This window comes from Poeciliopsis prolifica, unplaced genomic scaffold (genome assembly GCF_027474105.1).
Source record: "Poeciliopsis prolifica strain line A6 unplaced genomic scaffold, Auburn_PproV2 SCAFFOLD061, whole genome shotgun sequence".
Lineage (NCBI taxonomy): Eukaryota > Metazoa > Chordata > Actinopteri > Cyprinodontiformes > Poeciliidae > Poeciliopsis > Poeciliopsis prolifica.
This window is the reverse complement of record NW_026562436.1, coordinates 2,401,158-2,423,297: the sequence shown is the minus strand read 5'-3', so window position 1 is coordinate 2,423,297 and position 22,140 is coordinate 2,401,158. Positions and strand designations below refer to the sequence as shown.

At 38.6% G+C, this 22,140-nt stretch overlaps 1 protein-coding gene across 2 annotated transcripts in view; it reads left to right on the top strand.

Annotated features, from left to right (window-relative positions):
• Positions 1-22,140, top strand: part of ttc28 (tetratricopeptide repeat domain 28) — a 100,534-nt gene that overhangs the window by 21,211 nt on the left and 57,183 nt on the right. Inside the window, exon 1 of one of the 2 annotated variants that reach the window (XM_055060737.1) lies at positions 8,098-8,335. The exons of the other annotated variant lie outside the window; for it this stretch is intronic. Within the exon in view, the coding sequence (XP_054916712.1) occupies positions 8,309-8,335 (27 nt within the window). The 5' untranslated portion in view covers positions 8,098-8,308. Of the gene's footprint in view, positions 1-8,097; positions 8,336-22,140 lie in introns of those variants that run through there. 2 annotated transcript variants of the gene reach the window in all.

The following is a 22,140-nucleotide window of genomic DNA, read 5'->3' as shown; positions in this document are numbered from 1 at the left end:
TTTGTTGATTTTTCTCTCCTTTTCGTTTCCCCCCTTCTCCATTGTCGAATCTCATCCTTGTGTCTTTTCCAAATAATGTGGAGCTGAAGTGTATTTTAATGACTCCAGTCTGCTGGAGTAACACTATTTGCATGCCTCTGGTGTATGCGCGCTTGTGCTGCTTCTTTGTTTGCCGCTTGTAGCAGGTTGCAAATGTGCAGTTTACAGTTTTTATGAAAAAGAAATGAGGTTGGCACCAGCCATGAGCATAAACAAATCTTTCTCGCCGTCGCATACGCACGCTTTCATTAAAGCTACTTGTACATTATAGATGGGATCCGGGGGCTGTGTGTGGCTTAAGATCAGCTGTAGTTGTCTAACTCGGTAAAGAAGCATTTGATCACTTTAAATCTTTAATGTGTTGCGAGGTAGGACACGCATGCAGAGTTTTACATTCTAATCATCCTCCTATTAGTTTGTTAAAATGAGAACAAATGTCTAAATTTTCATCGATTCTATTTAGTGCGATGTATACTAGAATTAGACATTAATGTTTACATAAGCTGTTCCCATTTTACCAAGCTAGCAGATTTAAAACATATATCATATTTGTATAATTCCATATAATTTTCCATCTCTGACCCTCGCCTTGTTCTGGGCCTCATCTTGTATAAAAAGCCCCTGAACAAGCATCAGTTATGGAAAAGCGGACCATTAAGGTCAGCATGTTAATGCATCAGCAAATGTCACAGTGGTTCATTTACATGCCAGTGTGGTTCTAGTTCAGTAGCACTAAGATCTCACTGCCTGGCCTTAAGAACGACGTAGAAATCTGAATGGAGATTATTTCTGATTTCAGTCTTTCCTCGTTTGGGGAGCGGTGAATGAGCAATTGAACCATTTTCAAAGGGTTTGAATGCGTATGTTGACACCATGCAGACAGGAGACCGCCCCAAAAGCAGGAAGCAGACTATAGCTGGGAATTCTGGGTAAATGCAACCAAAACAAATGTGCAAGTCTAGCTCTAGATGGAGAAATAAATAGATTGTCAAAGACAAAAGAGAAATCCTACACCTGCTAAAATCTGGCTTAATGCCTCGCTGTCATCTGGAGTTTTCAGCTTGTTTCCTTCAGTGGTTCTTGGTGCAGTGCCTCCACAGGTGGGGAGGGGAACAGGTTTTCCAAAGGTTTTTTTTTTTTTAAACATAGTGCAGTGAAAGAGAACCACACCAGCTGAAAATGTTTGTGGGTAGCAGTTTTGGTCCCCAATCGAACCGAGTCGACCACTCTGTCAGGTGTCAAAACAGCACAATAGTTGAAACATATTATTTACACCCTTGCATAAAAGCACATACATTTTCTTTCAGACTAAACTTTTCCTCTTTTGGATTAGTTAATATTATTAATCTTCTATTTTAAGGAAGAAAAATCAGTATTGAAACACACATCAAACACTGATACAAGCAGTCGAGATGGGCTAGAACTCAATGATAGGATCTCAGTCCCACCTTGGGATTCCCCAGAATGAGCTGGACCTGTTGCCCCCACAACCTAATCTTAAGATATCGGATGAGCAGACGGACCTCAGACACACTGCGTTATTGTGTGACATCATTAGAAAACCAAAACAAATCAGTTCAGATATGATTCAGAGCGTAGCGCTGGTTGTTTTCAGTGGGAAAATACTTCCATCAGCAGCTGCAGTGTTTACTGAAATAGGGGGTTTCAATACTCCAGTTTGCTTTTGATGTTTATAATAACCCAGCAGGCGTCTGTTTTGTCGCTCCGGGCGTCTAACTTGCACTGCGGACCTGTCAAGTCTAACTGTGACTCATCAATAAATCACTACTTACATTTTGACAATTACTTTTAATCCCAAAGTGAGTGTTATGTTTTTAAACTATATTCAAAGGTCTAAATTCACACTTTTGATACTGCTCTGAGCTATGCTATGTATGCCAGTTATAGCTGTGTGTTCTGCAGCTGCAGAGTTATTTTATCACTATTGCCTGTCTATGATCTGCTTTAATCCATTGGTGTGCAAAGCATCCTCATGATCTACTTTAGTCTGCTTTGCAAGGCAGAATGACAAATGGAGACATTATCATGTCACGCTTCTTGAATTTTGAATATCAATCCATGCTTAAATGGAATTTAACTCCAGCCACGCATCCTCCATTTTGTTTCAATGGAGCTATCAAGTTACCCAGAGGTAACAAGATAGGGTTGAGCAGGACTTCTAGCTTTTCGTTTCAGTCATTGAAATTAATGTGATATAGGTCACCAGGAGTCACATTTGTTGGAGGATGAAAAATATTTGGGCTGCTTTGATGTTTTTTGATGACATTTTGAAAATAAGTTGAAAACAATGACAGTGCATAAGAGCTATTGAACAAAAGTACATTTCTGGCCAAATTTTTAGGATAATCTCAGAAATTTTCTAGAAAAAAATGTTTCAAATGTCAAAAACCTTTGAATTTTGGAAATGTTCACATCAAAAAATTTTTACTTTTAAACTCTGAAATATCCACATTTTTGCCTAGAACATTTCAGAGATTTCTCTGAAAATTTTTTTTTTTTTCAATCAAATTTTTGACTTTTCAAACTTAGAAATTTCCAAGTTTTTTTTCTAGAAAATTTCTGATTAATATAACTTGCTTTAGTAGTGATATCTAAACATCAGTATGTTCGTACTTGTCAGACATCTGGACAAAGGATAATTTCCTACCTAAAAGTTAATAATTTATAATATGTAAAATCATAGAGTGATTTATTTATTTATTTATTTTGCAAACCAGGCAAGTTTTTCATATTTTAGCCAACTTATTGAATTGAGTATCATGTTGTTTTATTTCTAACGTTCTCTTTAATCTGTACACACTTTTTGTTTGAACTATCATATGGAAAAGATTTGCTGCAGCTTGTAGCTACAGGTGGCATATGTTACAGCAATTGAGACGTTGACATCCACGCTTCCATAAGAATTCAGCCAAAGGCGGAACGGATCGCCTCAGCGGTCAGAATAGTGTGGTGAATTATTAATGCTCTCTTTACCAACACGTCTTATGGCTTCCATGGTGTTTGGTTTCATCACAGCCCGGAGAAGAAAGGTGTCAGGCCGATCATCCTAATTAACTCGCTCTGATGCTCTGCGACTCCTGGCTGCAGGTCCTCACGTGTCTGCACTTCTGTTTTGCACTTTAACTTCTGTCATACGGCTGACAGTCGGAGTTCTTTCTGGCCGTGTCGAGTTTTCAAAAGACGTCAGCAGAGTGAGGTTGGTGGATGAGGTGCAGTCTGTCATCTGCTACCTTATACCTCCTGCTTCCTTCACAAAGTTACAACTGTATTACATCACCATTTATTTGTGCTTGCTCTCATGAGCCTGGTGTATATAAATCATAACATCTGAGCTCGGTCTGCGGTTTAACCCAACGGCATTACAAAAACACTTTGTAGGAATTATGGGATACACAAAACATGACACATAAATACTTGATCAGTGAAATTCATTATACATTCACATAAATAAAACATTTTATATTTTATCCATTTAGGATGCACCAATTTGCAAATTTGGGCCAATACCGATACTGGCTGTAAGCCAATATTATACAGGATACATTAAAAATAGATTTTCCTTCAATTCTTTGCTGCATCATTGTCACATGACTAAGCAAATGCCAACCCTGTTCCTTCCCCCTCCAGAAACATAAAGCAAAAATAAATATAGGTTATTAATATCAGCCGAGTTCTACTTATCGGGCCGATCCCGACATACTAAAAAGTGACAAACATCATCTGGTACCGATGTTAATGCAGATATATAACATAGTCCCTATTATCTGTTTGTTTTCTTCTTACTACTTTCTTCATATTGGACAGAGACATCGGACATCTGTGGATAATGTTTTGCTTTGTTCTTCCAATTTTAGCTGACACAAAATGTAGAGGTTGCAAACGACCATGGATTACACATCTCAGAAAAAAGCAGAAAGTTCTCCCCACATTGCTGAAGCCTTGGCCTTAGAAATTTACGGCGCTTTCTGCCACCACCAGTGAATGGGAGTGAACCTTGACCCCCATTCTGAAATGTTCAGAGTAAAACACAGACCGACCAATAACTGGGAAAGTTTTCTATGTTAGAAATTATTCATCAAATGTTTTTCCATTTTCCTATGAATTTACAATAACCAAAAACCATCTTAACTGAGAATTTAAAACTTTTTAATGAAATTATTATTTTGTATTATGCTATCAACTGTTTTTATATGTGCATTAAAGAAACATTAATGGAGACATGGCTACGGGTTTCCTATATAAGCTGTGCGATGCTTGAGTTTAAGAGTTGAGGAGCAGTCGATATTGATGCTTTCAAGTCTACTTCTGTCAGGATGGGTTTGGTGTTCATCCTGGTAAAGTCATGGTGTGTTCACTGATTGATAAGATATCAGATTTTTTTTAATTTCCAGGCTCCAGTTGGAGCTGATCAACTTTCTGTCCATCAATCCAAAGTTGCATGTATCTTCAGTGTGTGTCTGCTTGTTTTCTGGGATATTTGTTTGGTGATATTTGTGATATTTGTGCCGATATGGTTTACCTTCACCATCTCTTTTTGAACTTTACTTTTCATCGATTCAAGATCCTCCCTTCCTGCAGTCATGCATAAACAGTCCAGACATGAAAGTCTGTTGACCCGTTCATTTTGAGAGACTGAATATTTGCCTAGTGACCATTTGACAACTCAGAATGGAAGCAAGCGGCTGCCATGGCTGATAATGTCTGTTTGAAGTTGGGTTTTTAGAACAACTGATAACATTTTTAGAGGATATTTGCATCAAAAGCAATAAAATCTGAACGGTTTTTATCTATGTATCCATATGTAGGTTATACACACAATATGCAAGTATCTGTTTTCAACTGCACATCTGTAATAAACCAAAACTCTGAGCCTTTATTTTGAAAGTGGATTTGTTTTTGTTCTTTAAACGACAGTCATCCATCAGCAGCAACCTCACCCAGAGCGTTTCTGTTCTGCTTTAGGAATGGTGTTGTTCAGTGATATTTATCTGTCACTACAGCTTAACTTCACCATCCCTCTGTGAACTTTATTGGTTATCGATTGGACAAGCCCATTGCGTTATAGAGCTATAATGCACACATGAACATCTAAAAATCTCTCAGCTATTACAGCTCTCGGACGGAAAAAAAACAACATTGCACACAGAAACTATTTTGTGGAGAATGGCTTTTGATTTTCTCCACCCCTTTTGTAGAGCCTGACTTTACTTATTAAGATTTTTCTGTGGAATCCATTGTCCTTGTCCACTTACACTACCGTTCAAAAGTTTGGGGTCACATTGAAATGTCACTAAAAGAACTGTACTTTTCAATGAAAATAACTCTAAACCAGTCCTAACTTTATAGAAATACACTCTATACATTGCTAATGTGGTAAATGACTATTCTAGCTAAAAATGTCTGGTTTTTGGTGCAATATCTACATAGGTGTATAGAGGCTCATTTCCAGCAACTATCACTCCAGTGTTCTAATGGTACAATGTGATTGCTCATTGGCTCAGAAGGCTAATTGATGTTTAGAAAACCCTTGTGCAACCATGTGCACACATCTGAAAACAGTTTAGCTCCTCACAGAAGCTACAGTACAGTACCCCAAACTTTTGAACGGTAGTGTAGCTCCACACATCGACAGTAATACCCCTACCACTTCCCCAGCTCTGATTTCAAACAGCACCTCCTGACCATTGCAACACCAGAGAACCTCTGATTTGTAGCGCACTCCACGTCCCTCTATGTCTGCCTGCTGTGATGCATTCTTTGAGTATTTTGATGGGTTCATCAGGCACTGGAAGCAGTAGGGACTCCATTTGGCTATTTCAAATACAAGATAAGCACAATCTGGTAATATTCCATTCTGCTTTAGGATGTTTTTACAATGTTTAATGGTATACAGATGACCAATATGGTTACTAAACGGAAAGAGACACCATCACTGTTAACTCTAGGTATCTTCATCAAACTACAAGAGAATGACTAGCAGGAATAGTAAAGGGGAACTTGTAAAAGAAGTGGAAATTGAGGGAGATGCTGAGTCTGAAGCAGTCGAGGCTACAGCTGCTGCAGCAGGGAATAAAAATCATGTTATTTAAAAAGGTATGACTTCAGTTGATTATCATTTTTAATTTAGCTCAAAAGCAATGCCTAGAAAAAGATGATGTTTAAGGATGGACGACCTGCAGAGGATCTCTGGGTTGTTAAAATCTCAAGAAGATCATAAATTTTATAGAAACGTTCTTTAAAGGGGGTGGGGGAATGAAAGGGATTTGCATATTTCTTCCTCTGTAGTGCATAACATTTTTAACTTTTCAATGAATTTGAAGGAATTCAGTGCAGAAAAAGCAAGCCAGAGACCGACAGCCGTGATTGCTTATCCTTTCAAGAGAGTTGCATAAAGAATTGTTCACGAATGGCTGATGGAATCACAGAAATGAAGAAGGGTCTTGAAAACCCTTATCAATTTCTAAAAGACAGTTACATTTACAAAGGGAACTTTACCATGCAAAACAAAGAAGCACCTTAGGATGTTTTCACACCTGGTAGTCTGGTAGACTTGCTTCCATTGGGGATCAAAATTGTGTTATTTGTTGCATTTTCAGCTGCTGTGGTTTCCTTTCACACTGCACTGGGTTAAAACGAACTCTTTCAAAAACCTGTTTCCCCTGGTCAGAGCTTTAATATACCACCACAAACTGTTAGAGCTGAAGAAAGAGGAGAACTATAAATCACTGTTTTCCATAAAGTTCTAAAGTGCCTTAATTTTTGGTGAGTTTATGAATACCAAGAGGAAAAAAGAGAACATCATTAAATAAAGTAATGGAAGAAGGAGACAAAAACAGGAAAGCAGGACAGGATGCAACACACACATACACACACAGACCCACGCACACACACACACACCTACACACACGCACACACACAACCTCAAAAGATCAATATCATCAAATTTCTGGAATATCCAGTCAATGGGATGAGCGCCCTCTTGTGGTGTGTCTAAGTTGCAGCTCATTATTCTGTGATGAAATAAAGGGCTGCTTGTTTCTTAGTAAACAGGCTGGAGTGTGTGTTTCCTTAAGATCTAATATAGTTAAAACATATCACTCTTAACTCCTTGTGATGTTAACGTTTTGGAGTCCCAACTTGAATCTGTTAAAGAATCTGTGGTGAGAGCTAAAGATTAGGGTGATGGCATGGAGGCTTTTGATTTCACCACCACAGATAAATGAATCCCAGGGGAAAACGTGTGAAAAAGCTGGTCAGAAATGAGAAGAGTTTTTTTTTTTTTTTTTGCTGTATTGCAGAGGAATGATTTATTTTTGTGATTGCTTAGAAAAATAGAAATAATTTTCAGTAAGCCATTTCTTATTAAAATGGAAATAAAAATCGGGTGTATTATTTTCTTTTTCCAAGACTGAATCTCTTGTTTACATATTCTTGTCATATTTATGAAAAACAAACTTCATGGTAAAATTAAGATAGTTTTAAATCTAAATATGAACACTCTCTGGCTGAACTATATGACTTTGTCCTTGATTTGATTCGTAAATAAACAAAGAATATCGTTTTAATCGGTTCTTGTTCTTAAACCTTGTGTTATAGAACAGTGGTGCCTACACTTTTTATGTCATGGCACCTCAAACAGCATTAGCTTCTGCCTGAAGGTGGAGTTTCAGAAAGAACAGGAGTTTCTTAAAGAGACAGACTCAATCTCTGTGATAAATTGCAGTCATTTTATAATACTTGTTAAAACAATTGAAAGCAACAGAGTTACTTGATTGTGCTATAAAATGACACTATACGCCTGGAAAACACTTTTAATTGCATGATATTTGGCATGGGTGAATACCAGGTTATTTTGGGACAAAAAACACTTTTTCTTATTAGGATTCAACAAAAAAAAATCGAAGTCCAGTGTGTCTGCGTGTGTAAGAGAGAAAGAGAGGGAGTGTGTAGGAGAGACGGGGGGGTGTGCCGGTGTTGGGTTTCCCTCTCCTCTGCTCTCCTCTCCTTCGGCTCTCGCCTCAGTTGCGTCCTCGGAGCGTCAAGAGCTGCAGGAACCGCTGCTGCTGCTGCTGGATGACTGAACCGATCGCTCTGCAGCCTCATTATATCTGGATTATAACAACCTCCCTCCTACATCACACACATCCCTCCCTAACCTGCTCTTTGCTCGGCGGTCCTGATCGAGGCGTTTGACATGCCTCTGCCACTGTTGTGACACTTTGATGCTGCGCCCACCTGCCTCACAAATATGATGAAATGGCAGCCCCGGAAGAAGGTGAGTAAAACTCTGTGTTTTCTCTCCAAAGTTGCGGCGGAACGATGGTGTGAGTGTGTGAGTGAGTGACACATCTTTGGATTAACAGAGTTTTTTAAGCCCTCAGGAAGAAAGCGCAGTCACGGCCACTTTATTAAGGATAATCCGTTAATAGTCCCCTTTTCAGAGAGACACTTCTGCAACATGCCTGGATGGGATTATTGGAGGATTATAAGAGGAAAAATTCCACAAAGCTAAATGAAAAGTCACCATTCACAGCTAAGAGGAAGTTCTTTTCGGGAAACCTAGAAATCGCCCTGAATGCTACAAATTCATCCAAACCTTTTCATTTTCTTAACATCCCAACTGTTTCTGGATTTTTAAAATATTTTTTCATTTGCACAGCCATTAAGAGTTGCTATTTTTTAAAATGTTGTTGCGTTTACTTGCCCATTACAATAAGTGAATGTTTGTGAGTGTTTGGGAGTTCTGGTTGCAGCTGACAGTTTCTGGGTTGTAGTTTAATTGTGGCAAAACCTTAAATCCACTGTCTGTAGAGAAACTGGCCGCTTTAGGAGTTATCTAGGTTTTCTGTTCTGTTTAACCTTGGCTGATCCTATGGCTCACAGTGATGGCTTATTGTACAGAACAGTTCATGCATCCTAATAGTTTCACATTTTGTCAACTTACAACCACAACATTCAACATATTTCATGGCAATTTTCCGTGACAGACCCAGAAAGAGTTGGGTCTGATTCTGATGTGAATGGGAAATAAAACGTGTTTTATTAAGAGAAGTGTAGTGTGTATTTAGATTCAAGCTGCAGTAATGGAAGCACTTTTTGTTCATCTGTCTAGGTGTTTTGCACATTGGCTTTTATGTTTGCTCATTTTTGTTTACAAAATAGCTCCATATCAGGAACACACCTGTGAACGTCACATTCAGGGGTTTCAGCCAGCGAATGTGCTAAGCCATGTTTTTGAGGAAAAAGATGTTCAAAGTTGACAGAAAATTAGAAAATAACACTTGATAGCTATGCGTTATTGGAAGACTGAAAAATTACCTAAACACCAACTATAAAGTCTTAAAAAATGCAATAATTAAATAAATAAACAATGCTAAGCCTGGTGGGGGAATACATAAAGTCTGGTGGCCCTCCAAGTTTATAATACACTGTGGGAAACTCTGACTTTATTAATCTTACCATATATTCTCAAATTTATCTTGGATGTTTATGAGATTCAACATCACTTAATTATTTCCCTTTGAAATCAATAATTTGAATTTGAATTGTTTTGAATGGGCCATTCTAACACATTCATGTGAAACGAACAGTGTTCAAACTGTGGTCCGGGGACCCAGTAAGGCCCCTGAACTGATTATTTTTTTGTGGTCTGAACACAAGTCAAGAATAAATTTGGACAAAACTGTGACTTTCGAACCAAAATCAACGTACAAAACTGTTGGTAGCAACACAATGTGATCATCTGTTTCAAGCTTCCTGGTTTCTTTCTATTGTCATGGTAATGAGGAAGACATCTACGCTTTGACTTTTACTCTAAAGGACACCCAAATCTGCTTTTATTTGCTGTATTACAACTTGGCTAAATACAGCAAGTGTTTTATTGTTGAGAACAGAAGATATTTTTGTAGTTGAGCCCAGAAGAATGAGCAATCTGAATGCCTTTTATTTAACAAGAAAAACATGCAAAAACCATTTGATGTTTAGAATCTACAATACCGTTCCTACAAGAAAAACTGCTTTCTTTTATTTCTGTTGAGTATTTTGTTGAGTAGGTATAAAAAAAATCACCACGTTTTTGGGAATTTTAGATTTTGAACACAGTATTTTATTTAATTTATTTTTTCCACCAGCGAGAAGCTTTATGCTGACAATTTTGTCCCATATGATAAAAGGTTTGGACACCCCTGATCTAAACCATTAAGTTGTAGCTCCCACTGTATATTTATGATCGTTGACCTGCGAGAAGCCGGACTTTTCCATGCTACGAGATTGATGTGTTCAGCTTTGATTCTGGTCTCATCTGAGCAGCGCTCCTTTTCTCATATGTTTCATGCTGCACAGTGTGACTTGGATGTATGTGACTGTTTAAATGTGAACTATCCCCCCCACCATCAGCAGCAGACCAGGTTTACGTCAGTAGAATATCAGCTTGTCGCTCTCCTGAACATTTTCTGGAGCTCCTTCATGAGGCTGTTTAGACTGCATTTGGAACCAGATCAAATACTGAATTCATTGTTTTGAAATGTATGTGAACATATGTGTTCCCCACTGGGTGGGTTGTAATAGCTTGTCTTGTTAAATGTATAATAAATGAGCTAATATCTGCAATATTAATGAGATATGGGACAGAACAGGCAGATTATTGAGCTGATCTACAGTCACCAGCGCCCCAAAAGATCAGGGTTCTCATGAGGCACGGTTTGGGTTTGAAGGTTCAGGGTGTTTTCACACCTGATAGGCCAGTAGACTCGGTTCAATTGGGGACCAAAGATTCAACATTTGTTTGATTTTCATTTGCTGCGGTTCTCTGTCACACTGAACTGTAACACAAAACGAAACTCTTTGAGAAACCTGTTCCCTTCCTTGCCTGTGGAGGCCCTGCACCACTGAAGGAGACAACATGAAAACCTCTGAACTTCCGTCTTTATGAAATGTAAACAAAAATGGAACAGATTTTAGTGATTGTAGGATTTCAGTTTTGTTGTTGACAAAAGACCACAAGCCATTTCTCCCACTAGCACTGGACTCCCATGTTTGTATTGTTTATATTTACCCAGAATGCCCTGTGTTATTGTCCACTTCCTGTTTTGGGAGTGGTCTCTGGTCCGCCAGGAGTTTAATGGTTCAGTTTAAAACACACTAGAGTTCTCTTCAACCAAACCAAGACCGAGGTTTGTAAGCAGACCAAATAAATTTTTTGTGGCTCACATTAAAAGTGTGATTGCGCATTCATACCTCCCCAAATGAACCAGACTTTGTAGACAAAGTTCGATTAAAGCAGACCAAACAGCTCTAGTGCGAATTCACCCATGAATAAAAAAAACGAAAACAGATTTGAAAAATTACAAAATTCGAGAATTGCACTGCTCATGGTGGCAGCATGTTGAGGTAGCTGTGACAATAGTTCTGATTTGTTCTATTAATAGACTCTAGTGACTCCAGTTCATAGTTTTTTGGGTTGAGGCACTGGTAACTGTGGCAACATGGTATTGTTTTTTTACAACTGAGAGAAAGTCCAAAGTAAAAATAATGATTAAAAAAACACCTTAAATACAACCTCAGGTCCCAGAAGAGTTGAGCAGAGCAAGAAGAAGAAAATTCAAACCATTTCTTCCATCGATCATAATGGGCAATGATCAAATCCCATGTTACGAAAGATGGAGTACAGTAAAGAATGTATTTTTCCATTGGATGCAATACAAACGAACAGAAGTTACAGGTTTTAAAAGTACCCACCGTTCCCACATCTTAGCATCATGTGGGATATGCATCCACTTCATGTTATCCCTCTTGTAAGTATTTAGCTCAAATCACGTTTGAGACCAAAAATGCAGCTCGTCTTTACGTTCCATGTAAGAGAAATCCCTCTGAGCACGCGGGAGGATATGTTTCAGGACGCAGTTGGTTATATTTTAAAACCTCCTCCATCTAGAGAGTGGGAAGTGTGAACTGGCAGGGGATTCAATGCCTAACCAAATTTGTATTTGGCTCAAAGATCACAGGCAGCAGCGGTTTGCTCTGGAAAGGAGTGTGAGCCCTCGTCTTGAAGTGGTTGATCTGGCTGTGAAGACTGGAGGGTTCCCAGCACGGAGGGGGTCTGGGGGCGAGTTGCCCTCTTCTCTGTTGAGAAGTGTTAACTGATGAGGCCAGACAGTTGGCTGTTGAGGCGCTGATGGCGGTGATGAGGAGAGGAGACGAAGAAGCAGAGATTTATCCAGTACATTCGAGCTGATTGGAGGAATTTTGGGTGATTTGCAATGATATCCTGATGGATATTTTTAGGCCACCCTCTGTGTTCTTGTCTTTGTTCTAAGACTCTGTAAGAAGTGTTGTTAGGACTTAGTCTGCAGGTACACTTGAATAAATAAATCCCAGTAAACCCACTAAATTAGTACTTACACACTGCATCCTTTATTTCTTATTCTTTATTTACTTGTGTGTGTTCCCGCCACTTATTCCAGCTTCCTCCAAAAACATGAGTCTTACTCTAATTTATTCTTAGGTGTGTGTGTATGTGCGGTCTGTTCTATGGCTGTTCAGTGTGTCCAGCTGTGTTTCCATGTGATTGTCATACAAATTTTAGGCAAACTTTAAAATGTTGCAAAAACAACAAAGAAAATGCGAATTTTGTGTTTCCATCTACTGGTTTGGAAGAATCAACCAGGCTAGACAAAACATGATTCCGATAGATGTCGATGCTACGTGTGGCTGCAGCAAACAAGATGTACAGATTGCAAGTGAGCATGGACCACACATCTCAAAAACATGGAAAGTCTCCACTTCTGAGCTGGAGTTTTGTGCCTCTGGTAAGGCACAGACCCACCGGTGCTACGTCAGAGATTGTGGATGACGCAAAAAACATCTTCCCTAAAGTGGAATGCCACTTACCTAGGAATTAGATTTTGATGTTCAGACCTTAACATCAAACTCCTGGTTCATCAGCTTCTTGAAGTAGGACCCTATTTCAGATAAGATAGTTTTATTATTATAACTTACAATAAAATGACCAAACATATACATTTTGGTAAGCTAATTCGAATTGCTCACGATTATAATTGCCTTCGGTCGTACTTTGTCACTGCAAGGCAAATGTGTTCAAGATATTTCAGTAGTTAAAGTAAGAGAGCTTTGAAACATAGTCAGTGACCAAACACTGGGTCTCTATAGATCTTGGGGTAATATTCTATTGAACTTGGGGGGAAAAAAAGGGCTTTTAACCAAAGTTTACTTTGAAGAAGAAATGCATGACTGGGCCTGTGAAAATTCTAGGTGGTCCTGACATCTCACAGTGGTTTTCAGGGTGACGAAAGCACCAGAAAGAGATGCTTTGAATGTGTTAAGATGTTGTGAGTCTAAAGTCCCGTTCACAACTATTTCAAGAATACGTATTTATCAAATGTTTAAATTTTTTGTTTTAGAGCCCTAAAATAGAATGCAGATTAAAGTACAGTATTCACTTAGTAATTAGTTGCTGTGAATACATTTGATTCAAACAAGATGTGGCCATAAAATCACTATGCTCTTTCTGTTCAGACTCATATTGATACTGTGATTGATTTTCATATATTAACTGTAGCTGCCTTACCATTACAAATGTCCACTAATGTCAAGAAAACCCAACTTTGCAATTGGGTTTTCTTGACATTAATAAACACAATTCTAATAACACCTGAATACGTTTGTTTACATGATAAGTCATTAAAAATCCTGCCAAGTTCAAAGTTGGTGTGTTTCCATGAAGCTAACTTATTTTCGATATGTTACATTGTGCGATTTTTACGGCCAGTTGAAACACAGCTATTGATTCCTGCTGACTCGCTTGTTTGTTATTGTCTGCTTTGGTTAGGAAATTTAAAATAGTATTATTTAAAAAGAAAATCAGACCAGGAGTAAAGAGGAACTGTATTTTTTTTTTCTCAGAAATAAATGAATTTTGCAAGTCCTATTTCAGATGGTGGCGATTATATCTTAATATATTTTTTGCTATTTTAATTTCCAAAGAGCAGCTGTGCATTTAGAACTGTCCTAATTAGAGCCTGATTTATAGATAGGTATTTCTGTTTGACCTATATGGTTTTATCTAATAATAGCATCAATAATGAAAACTTACATTAAGCTGCTGTAACAAATTGCCTTAGTCTGTTGTGTCCCAATCCTGAAACATTCTGGGCTTAATCCAACCCACAAATAATTGAGTTTTCATACAAATGTAGGTTATATTTATAATAACTTTCATTTTGAATAAGCTTCTAAAGTAATCCAAAGACGAGCTCCAATATGCATATTTATGGACATAGAGGAATATTATGTGTTTGAACTATTGTAATAGGCAGTAATACATGTGTTTAATGAGAGTCAGAAGAATTGGTGAATTCTTTCGGAGATGGCTGTAGTACCCAACTCCCATGAATACTTGAGTATTTGTACTGGTTTTCACATGCGAACCTTAAGAAGCAACCTCAACAGACGAAGGATCCAACGTCTGTAGTTTACAGTCAGAGGAAAACAAAGGAGGCCCGAACCTGGCAAACAAAATTGTCTCATTGCAGTGAAGCCACTGTGTACCTGTAACCACAAAGTGTGCATGGAGGCTTCTAAACCTAGACACGCTTCACTAACCATCAAGCATGGTAGCAGTAGTGTCATGCTCTGGGAAACTTCTACTGTTGTTAGTGCCAGGTGGATTGTACAAAATGGATTGCATTATGAAATGAGAGGACTATCATCAAATTCTCTCTTTAGTTGGCAATAAAATGGGGACAGAAATTGTTTGTCCAACAATGAATGATCCCAAACACACGTTGAATCTGGGATTGGAAAACACAAAGCGGGCTGGAGCTTGTCCTCAATCCTGTTGAAAATGTTGTGGACTGTGCCAGGACCCAGGGAGTTCAAATGACATTCCCAATTTCTCGTAAGTAGAGTAATAAAATATTGAGCCAGGAACATTTTTCATGGATAAAAAAACTCAACAATGTCTCTGCAACCAAAGCTCATCTACGTTGATTTTCTCCTGCGCTACGATTAAACTTTCTAATAACAGATTAACCTAAAGACAGCATCTGCACTGTTACTTTGACTATACCTATATATCCAGTGGTGGAAGAGAAAAAGCTCAGAAATGTAACAGTAGCAGACTACCGGGACCCGTTTAGGTTTAATTGCTCTCATGTAGAAAACCCACGTGACATTTTGCAGAATCCAGAGGTTTATCACGTATGTCTCGCTTCAGTGTTCAACAATGAGTGCATTTTGGTTTCAGGGGCTCAAGAGCAGCACCCAAGGTTCTCTTAATCTTTTATTTTTTTCCACTGGAAACGATGAGAAGTTGTGCTTTCTGCCTTTGTCTGTGGGGGATATGTGTTTACCCTGCAGGAGATCATGCAGCATGTTCTGTTCTGCCCTGCGTCGTTGGACTGGCAGAACTCGGAGTGTAACGTGTTTACTTACAAAGCAGCTAAGCTTCTTAAAGCTGCTCTCCTGTTTCTGATTTAAGACTTTGCCCTCCAACAGAACACTTTTGTTTTGTTTTTTTTGTTGCACTCAGATGTATTGTTAAAATGCATCCACCAAAAAAGCAGCACATGCTTTTAGAATTTGGAGGTAAAGACGTCCTGCAGGCCACAGTCTGCTTGACGGAATCCTGTTCTGTGAAAATTGAATCCTTTCGGCAAAAAAAGTTGATGTTTTTGATGTTTAACGACTTCACTTGAGTTAATTAAGCATAGATTTTTTTTTCTTTAGGTATCACAAGGTCCTTTTTACAACTTTGAAATTAGTCCAATCTTCCAAATCTGACGTGTAAAGATTAAAGAGTTAATTCTTTCATTCGTCAGCACAATTTCTCCCCCTAAAAGATTTTCGTCTTCTCTGTTCAGTGGGACGTCTTACAGATTACAGGGAAGGTGAATGTTCACGACTTGTTTTTAGGGCCAGAACTGTTTTACTGCATTCCTGCTGAAATACACAAATAATTTGGTTTTTGATGCTGCAAAGTATACCGAGGTTTTTTTTTAAAAGTTACGTTTTCAAAAGCTCAAACCCCTGGTTTTGCTGTTAAGGTCCTTTTGATGACAAACTGGAGTATCGTTTGTTAGTTTTGTGCATAGAAGCACACACTCTAGTCCAACTGTTCCTGTCTAAAGTTAGATCAGACTAAACATCTCCTGTTTTAGCTCAGTTTTGATTACTAAAATATTTCCACTTGCTAAATGCCAGAATAATTCATTTATAAATGACATACTTTTTTGCTCAAATTCAGAAGTTTACCTCTGCTTTGTGCTAATGTTTGGTAGAATTGCCTCTTAAATTGAATGAGTTGGTTCAGATGTTTTGGGTATTCTTCCACTAGCATATCGAGCAAGCTTGCTACCTACTTGGCTAGACAGATAGCCAGATAGCATACAAACTGCCTAGCTACATTGCTTTCAGGCTAGCTTTTCAGATAGATAAATAAGTCCAGTTTCCTCTTCAATCCTGATGAGACAGTTATGCCCTTTGTTGGAATTAAGAATTTGTTGCTCCTTTTCATTCACTGACTATTTTATTTTAATCTGATCTATTGTTGACACAAAAAGTGTATAAATTGTTCAAAATTACAACAACCAATCTCTTCCAAATGACCACAGTAGAGCAGATGTGCTCGTCACAGCAGCTAGAGATGGCAGCTACTGAACTGTGTGCTGATTGCGTCGACGCGGAGAATAGCGCGTCAGTCATTTCCAAATAGAGTTTCCTAAACAGTCCAATTAGCTTTTACAGAGTTTTACAGTTTCTTCCTCCTCTCGGTCCACGTTATTAAAGGCGCTCAGGTCAAACAAACAAAGCTGCAGTGTTCCTGGATCTGGTTTCTTTCTGGTTGTTTTTCTTTTTCTTTTAACTCCACTTGCGATTGCTGCGATGGACTTTATTCCCTGACAATGGTTTCCAGAAGTGTTGCTGGACCCAAGCAGCGACTGCAGAGTGAATGTCTGGTTTTAATGCAGTGCTGCCTGAAGCTCTGGAGATCACTAGCATTCATTAGTGATTTTCAGAGTAGGTCCCTGAGCTGCTTCTGTGAGGCTTTAAATACACATAGAACGGTAATAAATAATAATAATAATAATGAATAGTTTTTGTGGTCAAATTACTTTTACGTCAAAATTTTTTATTTTTTTATTATCCATCCATTGATCCATATGACAGGAGGTTCACTCCTCATGAACATTACACATAACAAATTTAAAGGTATCTTTGCCCAGCCATCCTAACATAGCAGGTTTTTGTTACAATATTCAAACATAATCAGGAGGCGGATCAGGAGCAAAGCAGCAGCTCTGCTTTTTTCCATCCATTTTCTATCCAGCTGCGGGCGAGAGGCTGGGGTCACCTGGACAGGTCGCCAGTCTGTCACAAGGTCCAGACAAGACAAACTTTCCTCTAGAAAAATCACAACTATCATTCGCAAATTTTTGCGTGAACTTTCAATTTTCCCCAGTCCTCACAACTTTTCTGCAAATCAGACAATCACGTTAAAGATTTTAGTATATAGAGGGACTTTACAACCGTCTTTAAAATATGCACATTAAAACCCGAAAGCAAAATAATGAGGCAGCATCATGGAGGAACAGCAGAGTTTTTCCAAGAAAACTTGCTAAGCCCTGTAGTGGAGCAGTCATCCACCGGTGTTTTGAGTTAAAAAACGTGTAAAGTTGACCAGGAATGTGAACACAGCGAAGAAGTGGTAATGAAGTTCCAGTGAATAAGCAGTACTGGCTATAATACATTGCCATGTTGCTTCTAACCATTTTATTTAACCCATTCTTGCTGTCACTATAACTGCTGTTTAAATAACCACAATAAACAACTCTGGGTTATAATAAAAATTTTTGGGAAGTTGTCTATGCTTTTTCCAACTGAATTAGGACTATTTTGCACCACTGAATCTAAAAATGTACATGCATTTTTCTCAAAAAAATCAGGCTTTCATTCTAATTTGCTTTAGAGAAATCGGATCCTCTGACTAAATTCATGACATTTTTGTGACATTATAAGTTCATTTCCTCAGATATTTCTCATCCAAAAAAGGTTTTAGGAGAAAAAAAAATTCTAACAGAGTGTATAAATTAAATATTACAAATAGACACTGATATGGGTAAGTGCATGTGAAGTGAACGTTGCGTCTTCATTGTGCTGAATTCATCGGAGAATTCAGCACAATGAATGCTATGGATGCTCATGATGCATCCATAGTTCAGAAAGTTGACCTGGTGGAGCAAAACCAAAGGGATTTTTTTTTAAAATTCAGCTCATCAAACAGTTGAAAAAACCCCAGGCAGTTTTTTTGGCTTTTGACCAGAGCAAACAAACAACACTTAGCCTGGAGGGGGCGCTAATGAAGCCTGGTGAAGCCCTGGACTGACTGTATATGAATACCCTATAACATAACACTTCCTATATCTAACCTTAGAATAACAGATTTCTCAGCATAGTTTGGGGGGAGAAGCATATTTGAGGTTCAGCGGTGAGGAAAAGCAGATTTAAATGACTGTTGTGTCTCTTGCCTCTCCTTCCGACTTTGAATTGCGAACAAGAGAAAATGATTTTGCATGAAGGAACTCCCCAAGTGGTGACCAACGCTGCAGTGCCCCCTCAGAGAGACGAGAAGACAGCTCTCCTCCGGGAGCTTGTCATGTTTATAGAGCTGCACGGCTCCGATATCCTCAGGACCTGTTTTCCCCGTCTCCGTCCTCCTGATACACCTCTCAGCTTATTTCACGCCTGTCACTGTGTCTGCTTGCAGAGACACCGTCTCTTACCGAGTTCTAATATGTCCCAGGGACGACGTTATTCCCTCTCTTTCTCCCCTCCGTTCATCTGCTCCTTCCATCTTCCTTTTTTATGACCCATCCTTGGAGATGGGGAGTGGGTATAAAACAGTTTTCCTTTCACATAACGACAATATATACTTTACAAGAAGAGGATGGTGCCTCGTAACCCTCCTCCCCTCTGCTGCCATCCTTCCTGCTCCTCTGGGTTTTCTTGCCTTTTGTCTGTAAAGTTTGTCTGTAACCTTGTTTGAATGAGACAATGGCGACACGCATCGCCCCCCTCCTCTCTGTAGATCCTTCACTTTGGGCCCACTGAACCAGAACAGATGTGCACAAACATCAGACCAGAACCACTTCATCTGCCTGTAATGACTCTTAGGAAAAAAAAGGAAATGTGTCAAAAACTGGTTGTTTTTTTCCCCAGCATCAGCATCTTTGGCTAACATCAGTCATACGGTTAAGGCCAGAATAATTCATACTCTTGTCAGATTTCGGTTTGAAGTGATCCTTTAATTTTACCGACATGTTTATTCTGACTGAGCTTGAGGGTGTATTTCACACCTGATAGACTCTGTTGGATTGGGGACCAAAACTGCAACATTTGCTACTTTTTCAGATAGTGAGTTTCGCTTCACATTCCTCTGACTCAAGTTAATCAAATCCTTGGAAAAACCTGTTCACCTCCTCGCCTGTGGTGGCGCTGTGTCAAGGAAATGACACAAAAACCCGAGAAGACACGGACACAACTTCCTTCTTCACAAAACGTAAACAAAAAAGGAGCGGAGTCAGATGTCAGCGGTTGTAGGATTTCTCTTTTGTTGTTAGTACAAACCATTTCTTCTACTAGCGCTGGACTCTCAGATTTGCTTTGGTTGTATTTGCCCAGAATTCCCTGCGCTGTAGTCTGCTTCACGCTCTTAGAGCGGTCTCTGGTCCACTTAGCGTTCACATATGCATTTAAACCGCACCAAGCCTTGTAGACGGACTGGAATTCACATCAGAGCTTGACTGCGTGTTCGCACCTCCCCAAACAAACTGAACTTACTAAATGGACTAGAGTTTGATAAAAGCAGACTAAACAGGCCAGGTCCTGAAACTAATGTTTTGGAGCGATCTATGCAGAGTCCAGCTCTTCAACATGACTGAGAATTTGTGGTGGAATCTTAAGAATAGATTAATTGTGTTCCCTCCTGTGCTTTATGACCAACCAACAAATGGGATTTAGTCAGTTGGACAGAAAGTACATGATTTGAATGAGTTATTTATTGAAATGAGCTCTGTAGTACATGGATGAAAAATGAGCCAAGGTCATTATTTTGTCTCTTCTGCTCTCAATGCTCTGCAGTAAACGTGATTTTCATAGTTTTGTTCATTAGAAAACAACTGCATAGGTGTTTTTGTTTGTTGTTTTTTTTTTACAGGAAGCTCATTGTAAAGCAGAGCTCAGACTGACTTTAATGACAACACTCAGTGGCCATTCAAGGCAAAGCCACAAAGTTGCCGTGGAGAGTAAGTTGCGATTGATGAATGGGTCAAGATATTTGATTTTTAATTCATGGGACTTATGTGTGCTGTCAGACATGAACTGATCCATGCTTTGCTCAGATATGACCTCTCTCTGTTTGTGACTTTGGTGTTAAAGTTGATCAAATTCTTTTTTCACTCGACTCATTCTTTGGACTTTTAGATTGAAGAAGTTTTGGACATACTATTATCACTAAGAAGCCTATTGAACTATGATCATTTAACTGCAATCAACTATTTTTCATACTGGAGGAAAATTAGCAAACGGACTGCTGTTTTCAATTAATTGAATTGGTATTTGCTGGAAAAGAAAAAGACTTCACATTTTCATTTGACAACCATTTTCTAACATAACACCTCCACAAAAATATTTACAGGGTCAAGGATAAACCTTTATGAAGCCTTGTGAAGATGCAGGAACATTTTCTAGAAGCAATAACGACTTGATTTAAAAAGTAGTATTTAGAAAGAATTTGTACCCCAGAAAATGTACCAAATTATGGAAAAACATTTGTTTAAATGATCCTAAACCCTCAGAAACAAGCTATGATGTGGGCAGTGCTTCATATTTAATTATCAAACATTCATGTCATACGACAGGAAATGTGGCAAATCAGAACTACCCAAGTCTAGATCAGTTCATAGTGGTTACATTAGTACTTCAAACTCAAAAAGTGGAACTATTTACCTAAAATTTTAAGATTTGAAATGAATTCCAGTTCATTGTAACATCTGCTAAACACATTGGCCAAGCACAACTCCAATGGAAGCTGTATTATTAGAGTTGAAGTATCAAGGTACTGTGGTGTACTAACACTCTGTGTTTAAATGTTCACAAATACACACATCTACTTTTGTTTAAATTGATTTAATTCAAGCTGAGTGGAGGCCTTAATCCTGACTCAAGTTTATTTTGCTGCTGCTCAAGTTCATTTATTTGAAATATTTGTGGCTGCACATTATCCACACCTCAGGAGTCATTTCACTCATGTTTTTACAGTGTTATTAACTAGAAAATGATCTCAGGTTAAGTACTTTGCAGAGCTGAATAGGTTGTATTAAAACCACACTTTATGTTGGCAAAGAGTAACATCTTGTTGTCCAGTCACCACAGACCCAACTTCTACCTTGAACCTTACATTGGTGAAAATTCAACCCATTGGGGTTGAAATAAGTGTGAAACGTTCCTGAGAACAGGGGCAGTGAAGAGAATTTCTGAGAAGAGTCGAACTCTGCTTTGGACTGGTGAAACACGTTTGAAATAGCTTTTTACCACCGAATTATAATATCAAGAGATGTAGGGGAAAAAAAAGATAAAAAGAAAGTTGTGTCTATAAGATTTAACTCGGAGCCACCAGAAACTCATTACTCTGTGTAGTTTCTGTTTAGAGGGAGGCTTCAAAAGAACGACGTGCCAAATGTTCAAAGACAAGATAAAGGTAGAAAAGTCAGACATACATTCACCCAGTCTGAAGTACATACTTAAAGGCCTGACCTAAAGCAACAATAGTGATCCGGTAAAACTCAAACTGAACACAAGAGATGGATCACTGTAAAAACTGACACCCCCAATATGTTCAATGTAAATATTCTACTGAAAATGAGTCTAAAAACACAGTTTCTTTTTGTTCTCTACTCCCGAAACAAACTTAAATGTCGCATATTTTTCTTCCTCTCAGCCTGGACGGGATGGGTCCCCTCTGTCCTTCACGCTGCTTCTTTATGTGTTCTTGCCTTTTTTCGTTTT